The 17,154-nt window shown below is 46.7% G+C and overlaps 1 protein-coding gene across 5 annotated transcripts in view; it reads left to right on the forward strand.

Moving 5' to 3' along the window:
- EIF4E2 (eukaryotic translation initiation factor 4E family member 2) overlaps positions 1 to 12,281 on the forward strand; it is a 29,846-nt gene extending 17,565 nt beyond the window's left edge. For 2 of the 5 annotated variants that reach the window (XM_045867730.3, XM_064587256.1), the window contains exons 7-8: positions 5,019 to 5,096; positions 11,115 to 12,281. In XM_045867730.3, coding sequence (XP_045723686.1) covers positions 5,019 to 5,064 — 46 coding nt within the window. In that variant the 3' untranslated portion in view covers positions 5,065 to 5,096; positions 11,115 to 12,281. Of the gene's footprint in view, positions 1 to 23; positions 290 to 5,018; positions 5,097 to 11,114 lie in introns of those variants that run through there. The other 3 variants (XM_045867727.2, XM_064587255.1, XM_045867729.3) reach the window with 2 other exon arrangements.
- The last annotated feature ends 4,873 nt before the right edge of the window (positions 12,282 to 17,154 follow it).

Here is a 17,154-nt window from a genome sequence, read left to right on the forward strand (position 1 = left end):
CCCACCTTTTGCACTTCCACTAGAATGCCAGGCAGGCTGGGCCCCCAAAGGCTCCTTTTTCAAAACCTCTGGAAGCCGCGGTTGAATGTGCCATGACCCTCTCCCTCTCTGGATGGCACCATCATTGAAGCTGGCATCATCGGAGTCTCTTGTTCTGTTGGCGTGCTACCTGGAAGATCCTTCTGTCCTGGACAAGAGGAACTGGAAGAGCATTTTATGTTTTAAGAACAGGCTGACACGCAGCAGCTACAACAACAGCTGAGATCACTTAATAAATGGTGCTAAACTAGCTTGTCTCATGCTCTCACTCTTTATGGTGCATCAAAGAAGTGGCCTTTCAGACTGACTGTCACCATATTAAGGAATGGCACAGACTTCTCCATAGAGGTCCATCGGGGGAATGCAGCCTCATTTCCATAAGCCCATTGTAGTGTCACATGGTATTTTGTTCCAGTTCTGCTGAGGTCTGACATAATGAGGTGACATCTCGCTCTCAAAATGACACCCCGTTTTCTGGTACTTGAATTTATAGTTCCCGTCTGGTCACGCTGATGACCAGAGTGATTTCTGATTAGAATTCAGCTTGACAGTCTGTTAAGGTTGGAAAGGGGGATCCTTGGCCTTTGCTTCGCTGACTTTGTTTGCCTTTACTTCAGAGAACTCTCTTGCTTGAAGGGAAAGCCCTGCTTCCGTCTGCGTGTGGCTGTGTGTTTACAGTTGCCTCGCTTTGTGTTAGCAGGGTTTTCTCGCTGCCAGAGCTGCCCAAGCCGCGAGCTCTCTGCCGGCCTTCTCCCTTCTGTTTTCCATTTAGAGCCAAATCCTCTTCCTCTTCGAGGTAGTCCTGCTTGTAAGTTTTCAGGGTTCTAGCCCTTCCCTTTCTCCCGGTCCCCAGGGTTGTTGTGCATCGGGATCTGGGGTGGGGAAATGTCTTCATCCTGTAAGAGTTTGCTCCTTGGGATATCTGACTGTAGCACATACCAGCCCCTCAGATGCTTTGTGGCTTGGCTTGGACGTGCTACAACACGGCCTTTAGGCCCCTGACCTGCACGTCGGGTTTCAACAGGCCTCATACTACTTTTAAGTTTTCTTAGGAGCTCCTACCCAAACCAAAAAGAAACAATTTTTGCAGAACTTTAGGTTAGATTGCCTGATAGCATCTTGAAGGTGGCTGTGGGTGTACTATGGAGTTTTCCAAAGCGGCTCTTCCATTTTGGCAGCAACACCCTGTGCTTCTACCATCCTGATTGACCACCAGGCTGCACGTGGCCCGGGATCTCACAGAACACACAGTGGGTCTAGCCTTTAACATTCTGGAGGTGTTTGTGTGATTGGTTTTCTGCTTATTGCATATCCCAAATTGGCTGAAGTACCTGGAAAATGGGAGGTTTGTTGGCATATGGAAATGCCTGTTCTCTATGTTTTTAGTATTGTCAAAGAATTACCTTCTATGGCCTTTTCCCTCTTGCCTTCCAATATTATGTTACACGTATTGACCTTAATTTCGGCTCTATAACTGGTCCAGGAGATGAGCTTGATGTCACCATCCAGAGTAAGAGTTGATCAGAAAGCACCAAACCCACGCGGAGGCCCCTGTGATCCTTGCCAAATGTGAAAGGAAGTCAGAGCTGTTATGCTTTGTTCTAGTCCTCGTGGCTGTCCCACAGGTGTGGCTTTGGTTAAGCCCAGGAGCCGCAGCAAGAACTTGAGAACTCAGAGGAAGTGAAGGAAGAAGGAAGGGAACCTTTGTTCTCCCCCAAGTTCTCTGGAGAGTAGGGCTGCTGGAAATAGGGCCATTTTTCTAGGAGTGGCTTCGATTTCTCAGTCACGTTTCTCCACCTTGCTGTGTTTCAGTCCAGTTTTCAATGTCCTTTTTCAACTGTTTGGTTTTTCCAGCCTTTCCCTAGTCACGCTGCTTGTGGCCTCTTCCTGCTGCACTCCTAGGTGAGCTGAGGCCGGCGCTGCTGCATCCTGGGCGTGGTGAGCTGCTTTGCTGCCCAGGGGACGCCTGCCTGCTGCCTCCTACCGTTGTTCATTGCCAATAGTTCCACCCGTGAAGGGTGAGCAGGTCCCGTGGACAAATGGGAAACCTGTTAAACTGAGTGTTAGCTCAGGTGCATGGCTCCTCTGAATGAGACCAGTCGTAGTTGAGGTTTCATAGGTTTGGGTCCTTGCAAGCGTCAAGTGACTAACTGTATCCTCTCTGAGGAGAAATCGCCTAAGGCAGCCAGACTTGCAACCAGCAGGGATAAAACTTGGCCCAGAGCCACATAAAGCAGCAATATCTTTTGTGAGGAAATTCCTCTTTGGAATAGTCCCATTGAGTTCCTTTGTGCATCTGGCCTGGAATGGAAAAGGGGAAGACAGGGCCAGCTTCACTCAGTGGGCCACAGTCCTGGGGAGTCTGACCAGACCCCACTGCACAGAAAGTTGAGGGTAGGTGATTTCTCTTTATTACTTTATTCTAGAGGAGAGCTGGGTCAAACATGGGGACTTCGCTTTACCACATCTAGATTTCATTGTATTTAAACATTGAACTTTGTAGGCAAGAACGACCCATCCCTTCTCCTATCTTAGCTAAATTAGAATCATAGCCTGGTGGCACTGAGTCACACCAGCATAATTGCTGGCCTGGCTTTGCATTTATGAAATGTTCCCCATACTGATGTTCAAAGCAAAGAAAGCCCAGACTGGCAGGAGGCTGAGCTCATCCGTGAGTGTATCTCAAGTGCCAGATGAGCGCAAGGCTGTGAAGCAGGCTTTAGGCAGGGTGGGGGCAAATACAGTTACCCAGAAATGAGATCTCTGCTGTCAGAATTTGTTTTCTGGTAAGTGAGCTGGGACAAGAGTGGTCTCTAAAGGACTCTTTGTCACTCTGTCATTTGAATCTGTTCAGAATTCCCTGTAGGCTCTGTTAATCTCAGGGCAATTTTTTTTTTTTTTAACTCCATTCATATGACACTTTTAACATTTAATTTGTTCTTTCTTCACCTTTAAAAGAAGCAAGTTTTAATATTACCTAAAATACCTGGGATGCCAGATGGAGAATAGCTAGAAAATTCGTACCTAGCTCTAGGTGGTTGACTTGCCTCTTAACCAAGCATTGGCCTACGAGAGTAAGAATGATTGTTCAATGACTATGACCAACCGTTTGATTTCCACTGAATCCATGTGAGGAAATTTCTGTACCCAGATTCTTCATGTTGAGGTTTAGCATCTGAAGAAGATCCTTCTGAAGAAAATGGGAGGGCAGTTTCATACTGGAATGGATTAGAGGGGAACTCTGAAATATGTATTTCCGCAGGTTCTTGACACAGAACTGCTCTGTTTGGACTAGCGTAGGCCTTTCTGGAAACAAAAGGATAAATGAGATGAAGCTTCAACACAGCCATGTAATTCCTTGTTGACACCTAAATTGCTTAAAATAGAATTGAAATCTCACTGTTAGAAGGAGAGAGGGGTTTCCTAGGCCGCTGCCCAAGCATCGGACTTGCTTTGCCCTTATCTTCGTTTGGAGTGGAGAATGAAATAGCCTTCTGATGTCACTCACGGACTCAGGAAATTCACCGCATCACTGCCTCTCCAGAAAGGGCTGTGGAATGGAACAGATGTCTTGCTGTGGACATTGAGTTTGTGAATTGACAAAGACTGGCACGCTTGTTTGGCGGTCTTACATTTTTCTTCAATTGAGTTAGCATGTATGAGTAGCTTTGGTAATACTCTCTGAAGAAACCATCAACCGCAGATCTACCTCTTGAGGTAGATCATTAACTTATAATTGCTGCCGCTGTTCAAAAGAGGGAAAAACTAATGAAACGTACAAATATTACCCAAAAGAAGGAATTTGTCATACCAGGTCACTGTATTTAATCCCTCCCTATTTAAAAAGAGAAAAGCTACCCATAGAAGGCCTAGTAATGAAGTATATTCTTTGGCCATAATATTAAACCTGTAGTGAGTTGTCACCCTGGGTATTGTCATCCCTTTAAACCAAGAATGGAATAATTGCCAGTAAGGAATTTTCTATTTAGAAGTACCAGATTACCCATTTTATATATATATAATTTCCCAGGGTACGTACCAGGCACTTTGTCCCCAATGGGGCTAAAAAGTAGGGCAAAAAGGTAGGACATCAGCTCCTCCGAGGAAACTCTAGGTGGTGTAGGGCTTCAGGATGCATGGGGGAATCTGGTTTTCTCCTGCTTTTTGGCCAGCAGTCACCAAGGGCTTGTTCTTCGTGGAGCAGCACCTGGAAAGACTGTGTACCCCTCGATCACAGTTCTTATCCCTTCCTAACCACAATTACTAAATCGAGTTAATTGGCATGAAAGTTATAAGGAGCACTGATCCCGAGAAATGTTGAACTGTGGCCTACACAGTTTAAGTTAATAGTTACGTGGGTATTTCCAGAAACAGATGGAACCTGATACAAATTTGGGGGTGTGAGTTGAGAGGGGTCAGAAGGTTGGAAATGTGGAAGCAGAGAAAGTGCTATAGTTGCCTCATTGCAACTTCAGACATCATGATGCCATTGGTAACTGCCCTTACCCCCAGGGTGGAGCCTGATGAAGAAAAGGAGTTCCTGCCACCCGTCCTCATGCCCCCAAGGCCGAAAGCACCGCTGCCCTTCACCCCAGTGCTGAGAGGGATCTCTCGGGATGGTCGAGCTTAGCTCTGACCTCAGTGCCCCCCTACCCCCCCCCCGCCCCCCCGGTAGACTTGCAAGCAGCAGGTAGAAGGAGGACTGTGGCAAATGCTTGAGGGAATAGTGAGGGTCAGACTTCACCAGTGGAGCAAGCCAGGAGCAGTGCCAACTGCCCCTGAGGGGGGCTGGCCACCACTGCTGCTGTGAGTGGGAAGTCCAGATGGGAAGCCTCATCGCTGGGCTTCCAGGTACTGGTGGGCGCCACTCGACCTGGAGGTATTGGGAGCGGGATGTGGGGTTATCGTGTCTGTGCGCTCTTTGTTAAAAAGCTGTTGACCTGAATGTGCTATTGTGTTTTTTGTCTCTGGTTTGCCAGGGCCTGGGAGGAGTTTCATGGCCTGGTGAACAGCAGCGGCCGCTGATCGGACGCTCCCCTCTGTCTCTCACACTCAGGGTAGGGCCTTGTCTATCTTCTCTGTAACCTTGTGACATACCTCTCAGCCCCAGGCCCCCTCTTCCCAAGGGCATGCGCTCTCCCCACGTACTAGCAGCCATGCCTCTGCCAACGTGGGGCCTGCTCCCGCCTCTCCTCTCTGACTGGTCGTCACAGTCTCAGAAAAGTCCTGAGTCCAAAGCCACGGAACCATCCTTGCGGGGTCACTCCTGGTGAACCTCTGGGAAGATTGTTTAACTTACTATACCCCTATTTTCTCATTTGGAAAAGTGAGGTTCCACGGACTAGAATGTCTCGGATCTCTTGCGATGCCAACATTTCATGTTTATAAATGTGCCACAGACCCTTTGTCTTTTGCCCAGACGTGGCCATTTTTAAGCCGTCTGGCAGTGTCCTATGACTAACAGGCCAATTCCATAGGCTCCGGTGTGAATTAGGTGAGGATGGCTCTTGTTTGCTGGTGGTGTTTGTCAGTTGTGAGCAGACAGTGATAGAACCTGAGGGTTTCACAATGAGAGGGAGCTGGGGTAGACGCAGGCTGTGCTCTCACTAGACCGCCACACGCTTACTGGCAGGGAGAGGCCCTGGGAAATCGAAGGCAGGTCGACTGACACATTCACTTTAAGAACATTTGTATTTCAATTAAGAGAGTGCCAAGTCCATGTGTGTCTCTTTAGCAGAGGGAACTGGGTCAGTTGATTCTGGATGAAAGGACAGTATCTGCATGTGCCTGCCCTGAGAGCATATTCCTGGACATTAACTACCCCCCACCACCACCACCACCCCCATCCCTGTGAGAGAGAGAAGTGCTAAAATTGGAGCAGAGCATGTCAGCTATAGTAGCTGCTTCAGAACTCCCCCGTCCCAGGAAGGAAATGAGGCAGTTTCAAGAGAAGGAGACCAGCAGCCCTCGGCTGGGCATGAAGAGAGGATGACACTGAGGGACGGAAGCAGGTGGCCCGGGGTCTGAGTACTCTGTGGAGCTGGGATGATCTGTAGATAAACAGTCCCAGAATTACTGCATGCATGGATAATGCCACTCGTCTCTTTTTTAATAGTTTTAATTCCTTTATTATAAGTTCAATTTTTAGATGATGCTAGATTTTAAAAATTGCCGTTTATTTAAAAGGTTTCTCTGTAAAATATAGTCAACAGAACTCTGAGGTGGCTGCTACTATATACCAGGAGGGATGAAAAACATGCATGGGCTGTCATGTTGGCTACACTGATTTGCAGGATGAAAAATAATTTCCAGAGCCCTGGCACTAGAGTGGAATTGGGGTTTTTTTAAAGATTTTATTTATTCATTTGAGACACAGAGAGACAGAGAGAGGAGAGAGAGAGAGAGCAAGCATGAGCAGGGGGAGAGGCAGAGGGAGAGGGACAAGCAGGTTCCCCGCTGAGTCAGGAGCCCGATGTGGGGCTTGATCCCAGGACCCTGGGACCATGACCTGAGCCGAAGGCAGAAGCTTAATGACTGAGCCACCCAGGCGCCCTGGAATTGTTTTAATAACATTACCATATTTGATTATTTGTAGGGTTCCTTTTTTTTTTAATATCCCTAAAATCAGGTTGCTCATAGTGAATATGATAAGAAAAATTTTGACATAGTTTAATTGGCAGTATTTACTTAGAGTACATAAAACAATGGGATCTTTAAAAATCAGTAGCATCTTATATCCCATGAAGGGGGAGGAAAGGCTTTAAAATGAAATTGGAAGAGTCAGAATGGGAGAAAACTTTTATAAAACTATTCCCTCCCCTTTCACTATCACTGAGTCCCTCGGGAAAGATACCTGAATTGCCTCAAAATCACATGTTTTATATCATTACCATTTTGCAGTCTCTTTGTTCTTTTTGTTGCCCCTGTATCTTTTTTATCTGTCAGATGAAGAAAGCACTTCAGGAGCACTACATAATTTAGGTGTCGTCCCCCCCCCACCTTTTTTTTAAGTAGGCTCCACGCCCAACATGGGGCTTGAACTCACCACCCTGAGATCGGGTCGGATGCTTTATCGACTGAGCCAGTTAGGTGCCCCCTAAGTGTTCTTAAAACACATGGCCTTGGAAGTCTGAGAGGAGTATTAGCATCTAAACGAAAAAAATCACCTCACTTCATTGTCCTAAAGACCTGAGAAGGACTCCAATTTCATTCCTATCGCCTTACCCCTGGACAAGGTGCTCTAAGAGGCTGGGTACCTCCAGCTCATAGCTCCTCATCCTCTCCACCTTTTCTTCTACCCCCTTCCAAGTAGACCATGATCTGGGGAGAAATAAAAACTGCTATTTAAGTAATTCTTTTTTTTTTTTTAAGTAATTCTTCTTGAACCACAAATACTTCTCCTCAGTTTACCTGATATTTTATGCTATTACATATAGCTGCTAATATTTTAGAACGGTTTCATTTGATCTGCATTACAAATGAGGATTGCACTTTTAACCATGGCTTCAATAGCAGTCCCCGTTAGCTGCTGGGGAGGATTGAGGGTTACTTATGTGTCTGGCCTGGCAAGCGCAGAGCAGTGGTCTGTGTATTTGGGGAATGAAGTTGGCACTCAGTGGGAGATTAGAGGCTGAAACTTGCCCCACTGAACCTAGGAAGGGTTTGCAATTTTATTATCCAGTGAGGGAGAGGGGAGGAAGCCAGAGCTAGCCCGGGGTGGACAGCTGACAGAGAATGTTCCTCGGAAGACCGTGTGTAGGCTGAATTGTGAGTGTACTCTCAGATCCCCCTCCGGAGCAGAGTCAGGTAGGGCTCCTCCTCAGTGTTCCCTTGAGGCCCCAGAACAACTGTGCCGCTCTTGCTGGGCACGAGCTCGGCGATAGCTTCCTACAAGAACAGAGGCGTTCCTGTCAGGAACCGGCCACCGTGCTTCTCTGCTGTCCACCCTCACGAGCCAGCCTCTACCTCAGCTTATTCTTCCCAGAGTTGGAACTTGTCCTTTTCTCTAGAAGGATGAAAAAGGTGATTATGGGGAGGCAAAGCAGATTAGAAAGCTATTTCAGAGTATTTGGGCAATAGATTTGCCTAAGATGCCTGGGAACGTGAAGTTGGAAGCCAATTTGGTTAGGGCTCTGGTATTTCTGAGGCCCCGCTATCAGGACAAAGAGTCATCCGGTAGAGCACATCTTTCTGACTTCTCTAGCCTTGTGGATCTTTTGGCTGCTGTGCCCTGATGTGTAAAAATCCTTGGGAATAAATTAAGATACAGTGGAAAAACTGATGTCTGAAAAGCCCCTTTAAATCAGTACACTAGGCCCCGTCCCAGTTGCTTATTTTACATAAATTCACAGATGAGGATGTAAAAATGTTCTTATTTCCTTCTAAAAGATCTGTTGTATCGTTAAAAAAACAAAAACAACAGAAAACCCTTCCTGGTCACCCATGCACCATTACAACATTGCTGGGTGACTAGAGGGGCTAGCTTTTAGGAGCTCACTCTGGATTTTCTAAATTATAGTTTGCTTTTAAAAGAACAGAAGTCCATCTTTTTAAAAAAAATTAAAAGTTGCCTGTGACCTCTGCCACTTCCTGTCTTCCTCCTTCCTTTCTGTGTCTCCTAATCTCTCTGGCACTGCAGCCCCGGGATGAGGACAGAACGGTGGATTAGTTCTCAGCTGGTCTGAGGTGAACGCATTCCTCAGACTAAGTCTGGCAGCGAGCTGTTCTCAGTCCATTTTTTTTTTTTTTAGAAAAGCTGGACCAGAGCCACCAGCTGCCACCAGCCTGTCATTGTCAGGAGCCTGTCACCCGTTCTCATTGCTCTTTGTTTTCCTTTATATCAAAGGGACAAGCTCAGCTAGATTTTTCTGGCTCCTTACTCTTCTCCCCTTTTCCACATTACAAATAAACCTTAGAATAATTGTGATTTCTTAGATTTTCTGACCCTGAAGAGATCTGTGATAATAGAAGTACTTAGAATAAATAGTAAATATCTGGATAGGAAAGTATTATAGAGCTCTTCAGTTTCCCTGCCACAGAGAGAAAATTTGTCTGTGGCCCAAGCCCAGCACAGTACAGGGACTCTTCCAAAAGATAAAGGTGACCTGCTTACAGTGATGACTTGTCCGGAAAGTTCTTCCCTCTTCGTCACTAAACAGATGAAAGGCGGGTCGAGACGCTTGCCTGCCATCTCTCTTACTCCAAGATAAATCATTTTCCCAGTCAGAAAATCCTGTGATGCTACCGTCCCACACCCCGCCTTTCTATTTACTCATTTTATTTCTCCCTGCTGATTGACTTTTGTGATCCAGTTGCTCTGTGGGGATAGAGGGGGCATCAAAAGGGAAGAAAGGGAACAGAGCAAACCATTCCTTCCTGATCACTTCTTTTGTTAGTAGAGGGCTTCTCTGACACGGTCTCAGTAGTACATCATCCCCAAGGGGACTCAGAAGTCACACGCACACATCAGTTACGCCTGCTTGTCTGTTTTATAATCAGATACAACCTTATTCATCCTTTGCTAGCTACTTGTGGCACCTCAGTGGGATCTGTCCTTTTGAAAGGACTTTTAAAAAGATGATCACCCCATTAGGTTTTTCTTTGTGTTCAGTCTTTACCTCCTTAGGTGGAAATCTTCAAAATGCTCAGTAGCCATGGATAAATGAGCTACATGGTCATGCATGTCAGTTATAAAAATACTAGTGGTCTGTTGAGATAACATCAATTTCTTCCCAGCCAGAGTTCACCTACACCAGCTCTGGTTTCCTCTCTCAGTGTACTTGTCCACAGTCATTCTCCTCGTGTATTGAGGGCTGTTCTTTCCTGTCAGCCTGCTGCCATCATGGGGGAGAATCTGTTACTGCTAACTGGAGACTGCTCTTTGTCTGGGCTGAGCGTATTCTTTCATATGTACTCTGCGCCAATAGCCATACACCCAATAAGTTGTAGCAATTTAAAATGGGTCAGTTAAAGCTAAGGCTTCTAGAATATCCCACTAAAACTAAAAGGAAGTAATGACTCAAAAATCAGATTAATCAGAATTTCTGTTCTAGAATTTCAGATACTTTAAAGTCTGAAGCTCTGAGCTATAGCAGCAGATGAGGTGACCTTTAAAGCCCTTTCCAGCCCTAAGATTGTGGGATTCAAATGGCAATGTGAAATGCTGAGATGTTGAATTTCTAGTGTGGAACAGGAAAGATTTCTGGTAGGTGGCCAAGCCTATCTACATCCAAGAGAAGGCGACTAAGAGGACATGACTTACCATGTGTTACATACACACATGCTTCTCTTTTAAGAATTATAGCTAAGTGTCTAAAGGCTATGAGTATTTCACCTCGTGGAATATCCTTTTATAAGTAGCTATACGTTTTGAATAGAGAGTTTTTTGGTTGATTGGTAGGTTGATTTTTTTGAATACATGATATAATCACATCGTTTGATTTTTTTTTTTTTTAAGTATGTGTGCATATGGGTGTGTGTGAGAAAAAAGGGTGTTTCCTCCCCACTCTAACTACACCTGCTCAGTTTCTGCTGTGCCCCCCTTTCCCTCCTCCACTGCCCCATGTAATCATTGTTGTTGGTTTCTTGGGTGGCCTTATAGACTTTATGTCCATACAAGCGATATGAACTATGGCCTTATATCCCCCACCCCCACTTACACAAAAGGTGGTGTACTATGTACACACACTATTCCATACCCTCTCAGTTTCTCTTGGAGAGTTTTCCATATTAGTAGTGAGCTTCCTTGGCTTGTTTTTTTTTAAGCTGCACAAGTGTCCCAGTGAATGAATGTGCCATAATAGTCGTATTTAACCAGTGCCCTTTTGCTAAGTATGTGGGTTGTTTCTAATCTTTGGCTCTTGAAAATAGTCGAGTTGAAGTGTTCGAAGGGACTTGGGAGGTGGTTTGCTATGTTGGCATTAGATTAGCAAGGAAGGAAATTTCTGGGGTGTGTCATGAGGGCCCTGGAGCTGCTGAGTTCAGGTCTCCGCCCCGTCCCTGCCCCGTATGTGTGTTGTTGCCTGTAGAAGATCTGTGTATTGAATGCTCTGTTTTCTCCCATTTTTTTCTTTCAGGGACAATTCAAGCTTCCGAAATACAAAAATCACATTGTGAAAGTACTCAAGCTGGCAATAATCCTTTTCTGTATGTGTGTGTTTGTCCAAAATGGATGGGAGGTCTCCAGCTGGTCCTTCCATCTGCTCACTGAAGGGACGTCCCTGAGCCGTGCGCTCCCCTTTTGCACTCATTCCTGGAGGACGGATTCCGCTAGACACCCTCCAGCATCGCTGACTTTATAAAGCGGAAAAACAGAAAACGTGACTTTGTAATAGACAAACTTTTTTTTAAATGGGATTCTGTCGGGGTGGGGGGAGTTCAGCCTTTCGTTTTGCTGTGTGCTGTCCAGATGCCTGTCGGCGTTTTGTTATGCTCTTCGCTGCTGTACAAAGGGCATCGTGACCACGTGTACAAGCCAGAGCTGTCGACTGAGAGTTATCAGTATTATGAATGTCTGTGCATCCAGGAAAAGCTTTTTGTTGGAGAGTCCCGGAATAGCTATAAATGCTCTCTTCTAGCTCTGCCATTAAATTATTGGGACATTTTGTTTATTTCTCTCCCCTCTTCCCCCAAGCCCACCATTTTCTGAAAATGTGTTACTGATTGTGTATAGTCTCCTGCCTTACGCCCTCCAGCCCTCCCTCCTGTGGGACTCTTTCTTCTTAGGCACTGCTGCACTTAGAATTTTAAGCCAGTGGGCCACACTGGTTTCACTGAGGCGGCTCAGAAGGTATGCCTTGGTAAATTAAACTGGAGCAGAATCCAGTGTGATTAGGAGCTAAGTTATAATAGCGGTTCCAAGTGCAGGATTTGGAGCTGAGGGCAATGTCTGAAACCAGATGAGCAGGGCCTGTGTGTCCAGCCTGTTCCTGTGGGTTCTTGCGTGACCCTCATTGAGGAAGGGAAGCAAAAGCTTGGTTGTCACCCAGTATTAACACTTCATGTGGTAAATTCTATGATCCTGAAACTGGGGCATCTGACGAAAAGGTGACCGTGATGGGTGGCTTTCTTTGCATGGCTGTGCCTGTCTGCAGTGGTTGAGGAAACCTGCTTTCCGTCCGTATCACCTGGTAGATGCGCTAGTCAGTGTGTGCTGATCCACGATACCCAGACAGAAACCTCTCGTAGGCCACTGCTAAACATGCTTTAAAAATGACCGGTCATGCATCAGAGAAGCCAGGTGACCTCACTCCAGAAGGACTGAAGTCAGAGAGGTCAGAAGAGCACCTAGGATGGAAATAAGTACTGAGTACGATTCCTACAGCAACCTCCAAGGAGCACTGTCTTACTTGGCTCTTGTGAGCAGAGATCGCAGTACCTTAAATTAAGGCCTCTCCTAAAACCTATCCTCGAAGGCCAGGCCCTTAGCCACCTGGTCTCAGAGAAATCATATGAGAGTAACAGGCATTTCCTTATTGTATTTATATTACTCTCTTCCTACTTTCCAACTCCCAAACACCTTCTAATTACCACTGTCTTGGGATGCTTTTTCCCCCGAAAGAGCAGGGAGTACAGGAGCCAAAAGGGAGGTGCTTCCATTACAGGTGAAGTTAGATCTACGGAGAAGAAGATCTAGCAGTGATTTAAACTCCAGGAGTATGAAGAATGAATTGTAGTGCCCAGACAGTTGTGAAGGGCTCAGGCAAATATAGGAGCAACATTGGCTAAAATGGGGAGCAAAGGCTGCTTCCTGAGTATTTGTTTAGACCCCAGGAAGGGCTTCACTTTTGCCTACACTCAGATTTGCCATGAGAATCCCAAAGAGAGCAGACGTTTGGATTTGCCCTCCTTGGGGCATCTGCCTGACTATTATGTGTGTGCGAGCAGGTGTGTATGTGTATAATGTGTTCATGAGGGAGGGTTCTGTCAGGCTGAGTGCTTCGGTGTATTGTCCGTATTCATATTTTTGTGCTTTTTTTGGTCTCATTCAGATTTTTTAATCTCTTGTGTTTTCTAGAGCTGCTCATGTTTCCCTTCCTCCTTGTCATTGCAGTATTTGAAAGTTATTTTTTACCATCAAAAGATGCTGACCCTTGTGCTGGTTAGAACAAGAGTTATTTCTCTTAGGCAGTGTCTCCCCCCCCAGAGCTCTCCCAGATATTCCGCCCAGCAGCTTTAAGTGGAAGGTCGAAGAGTCAGTTTAGCCAAACCACCCATTTTCCAAACTAGCTTGAGAGGTCCTTTCATTTCTTTTTGACTCCATGGGCCTCTGCTACACCGAGCTGTAGCGTGGCAGTGGTGATGGTCTCACCTGTTCTGGGGACAAAGGGGTGAGAGGTGCACCCGGGCCAACCTCACAAACATGTAGGTTGCTCCCAGGAGACGGGGAGTCACCTTCCACTTTGCACAGGTGGGCTGTTTCCCCATGACCCCTCTGCTGGGTTTTCCATTTGAAATTGGCCCCTCCTCCTCTCCAGTGCTCTTCTCATTTTGTCCTTCTTTTCATGTGTGTGGGGTTTTTTCCTGTGACATTGGCAGTGGCAATAATTTTCCACCTCGAGAGAAGCTTGTGGTCCACGATGCTGCAAGAATGAACTGCCCAGAATTTGCCAGTGGAGGAGCAGACGCTGTGGCAAAGTGATTTGGTGTTGCACTTTCAGAGCAGTTGTCTACTGCGGTAATAAATGGAAAATATCCGCAACAACCAGGCTGTGGACTCTTTCATCCGGGGAAGTGGGGAAGCTGATAGTTGTGGCTGCTCAGTCTGTCCTCCAGTGCACAGGGCTTTTAAATCCATTCCAGAACAAAACCTGTGGGATAGTTCAGACAGTGTGGGGTCATTGACATAAATGTGTTCTAAAGATACTCTCTCATTGGTTATTAATCATTGCCAAAACTCCATTGAAGTGTTTCTGATACAAAGTTTTAATATCAAAATACTGTTCATTTCTATTCTCAACATGGGCTGAGGACTATTGGACCGGACGGAAATTCGAAATAGAATTTGAAGAAATCACCAAGTGCCCGTGTGAAATACCAAGGGAGAGAGAAACCTTGCAGAGCCTCAGCTGATGAAGGATTTAAAACAATGCAGACTTGACACCATTTCTTTCCCATTTCAATACGTAGAAACTTCCTGTGTCTGTCAGTCATGGTCCAAATAGAAGACACAACACATGAAAGTCATGTTAACAATAGTTTAGGATTTTTGACACAGTAAGTAAAAAGGCAAAAAGAAAGGAAGAATCAAGAAGACAGCAGCCCCAGGACCAGCTGCCTCAGGATGGAGGCCACTCCCCTGGTGCTGGGGTGTCTGCGGGCATGACAGAGCTGCTTCTGAGTGTGTTGAAGATGGAGAGCCCCTGGATCGAGCTGCAGCTACGGGGACACGCTTGCCGCAGCTGCAAAGGGGTCATGCTGTAGGAACGGGAAGGATCGGGGTCCCTTTTCCTCTTCCAGCACTGAGGCTTCTCTCCCGGGCATCCTGCTGGAGAAATCCCACAGGATACCAGCGAGCAAAGCAGAAATGTTTGCAGAGTGCTGTGGCCAGTTGCACAAAAACAGTTAAAAATGCTGGGTGTGAAGCTGAGAGACAAAGTCTTGTAGTTGGTACAGCCCTGCCCCTTAGCTGCACAGCATCTATACACAGCCTTCTACATGTATTTGAACTTTAATATTATCACAAAAGCTACTCCGTTTCTGTCCGAGATGCAACTCATTGTAAGAAGATGGACTTACTCTCTCCCAAACTGAGGAAACGTAAAGCCCAGCAATTGTGTGGATCTCTGGGCCATGCTGATTGCTCCCATCTAGTCACAGTCTCGTCTGAATAGAATATAGAATCACAGGATGCTACCTAAACACTAAACAGTAAGGTTAGCTTGCAACAGAAATTGCATGAGATCCTGAGAAGGAAGTCGTGTGTGTGTGTGTGTGTGTGTGCGCTTGCGCTTCTGGAGTTGATATTTACAACTGCCTTTTCCACTACCTGGTCTACATCTCCTTTGCCCTCAGCCAGGATCTCAGCTGGGTTCTTTTTTGGCATGGTTGATCAAACCTTTATTCCTAAAGGGTCTGAATTAATTGTCCTGCCTTTATTTTTTTAGTTTTTCATTCCTCGTTGTAATTTCTAAGAGGGACCTAGAGGGGAGGACTGTGGGCTCCAGCCACAGTCCTCCCCACCCCTGTCATGTAGCAGCACATGTTTCCCCTCGAGAATATTCCCCAGCCAGTAGAATAATCCCGACTAGCTTGTTGGTTCAGTGTCCTGATGAGCCCCAAATAGCCAGGTGAGCCTCAGTGTGCAACCCAGCGGAGCCACGGCTGTGTTCCCTGGTGGAAACATTCCTCCTTGGAAAACCAAGACCTCCAAGCCAGCAGAGCCACTTTGAGTGGTGAGAGGAACCACTCCCACTCCTCTCCCTTGATTCCTTGGCCCCACGAATTCTGGTTACAGCAGAGTAGATTCACGCCTAGCATATACCGAAGCCTTTAAGGTAGAACTCGGCCCTTGCAGGATACTGTCTCCCCGCAGCATCATGGCTGAGTCTTCCAGAGGCCATTTCACTCTATCCAGCTGCTTCTGCGTGGTGAGAGATGTGGCAAAACCTGTGAGGTACGTGATCACAAGTCCATGGCTTCACTTCATTTGCTGTGAAAGGAGTTTTTTTAACTACAAGTTCTATATAGAATGCCATGCTGGTAAATAGGGCATTCCATCAGTCCACGGTTGGTTGTGCTGGGAAAAGCATTATGCACAGGGAGTGCAAGTCCACATCCAGAAGACACATCTACTCACACAGTTTGCCAGAGGGCAATGGGACTAGTCCAGCCCTTTTTCTCTTCTTTGAGCTCTGTCCCCTGGCAGAGACCTGGGTAGTCTGTGTTTTGGTGTTTCTCATCTTCCCTTGTTCCTGCCCCTGGGCCTTGGGTCTGCTTTCCCTTGGCTACAGTCCTATTTGGTGCCAGTTGAAAGTGTCAGCCCTGACACTTACCCAGGCCTAGTTCCACATGACCCTGACACTGAACTCCCCTCTAAGATAGTTCTGACTCAAGCTCAAATGTCCTGGACAAATAATCCATCTCCATCCCAACAGCTCATAAAAGTACAGCTCTCTGATGTGTCAGCTGCAAAAGAACAGAGCCCACAGCTGGTTTCTGCAGTGCTCAGAATGTTCGTCCAACACTGGCCCCCTGCCTTGTAGAGGTGAGCGGGAAGCCCAAGGCGGTACCCTCCCAGAACTCACAGTCTGAAGGGGGCAAGGTCCAGGACACAGCAAGGGAGATGTGAAGGGAGGTGTGCAGAGGGTAGTGGGAGCGCTCGGGTGGGGCTGTAGCATCCCAGGAAGGCCGGGGAGGAAGCAAGACCTCCTGGAGGATTGGAGGTTCAAATGTAATCAGTGGGGGCTCAGGCCAGTGGACGGGTAACCTTCACTCACTCGGACTCTGCAAGTACAGACCTGGGCTCCATGCTGGAGGTGTCCCTGTGGGTGAGGCTGGCCGTAAATGGTACCAGTTCCCAACAGTCCGTTGTGCTAGGCACTGTGATCATTTCCCATGCACGCTTCGCTTAGCATGCCCTGTATGTAGATTATTATGGTCCCCTTTTAACAGATGAAGAAACAGGTTAGCACCTTGCAGAAAGTCACATGTCCCGTAAGGACAACCTGACATCTCCCTGCACCCCCAGCAACTTCCCCTCCTGTAATCCAAGTGTTCCCACCTCCCCCTACCACAGCCTCCACAGCCCCACCCCAGGTAGTAACTCACCCTGGATATGGAGAACAAAAGGTAAAAGAAATGTAGAAGAAAACATAATTGAATTTCCTTCACAGCCCATTGACAATACTTGAGAAAAGCAGAGTGACCTTCCGCCAGGAACTCAACGGCCTCAAAGCGAATACTTGGCTGGAGGCAAAAGACAACCTAGCTTGACATTAGCCTGACCTCCAGGGTCCTGTAAGTCTTCTTTAACATGTAAAAATCTCATCCGGAAACGAACGTCCTTTATCTCTACCGCCCCCCCCCCCCCAAGATATATGTTAGCAATCATCCTCCAAGCTTATGGGCCCTCTGATGTCCATCTGAATGGTCTCCTGACTAAGGTTTTACCAGATG

This window comes from Mirounga angustirostris, unplaced genomic scaffold (genome assembly GCF_029215605.1).
Source record: "Mirounga angustirostris isolate CCGP_5_RB_7025 unplaced genomic scaffold, mMirAng1.0.hap1 SCAF_3, whole genome shotgun sequence".
Classification (NCBI taxonomy): Eukaryota; Metazoa; Chordata; class Mammalia; order Carnivora; family Phocidae; genus Mirounga; species Mirounga angustirostris.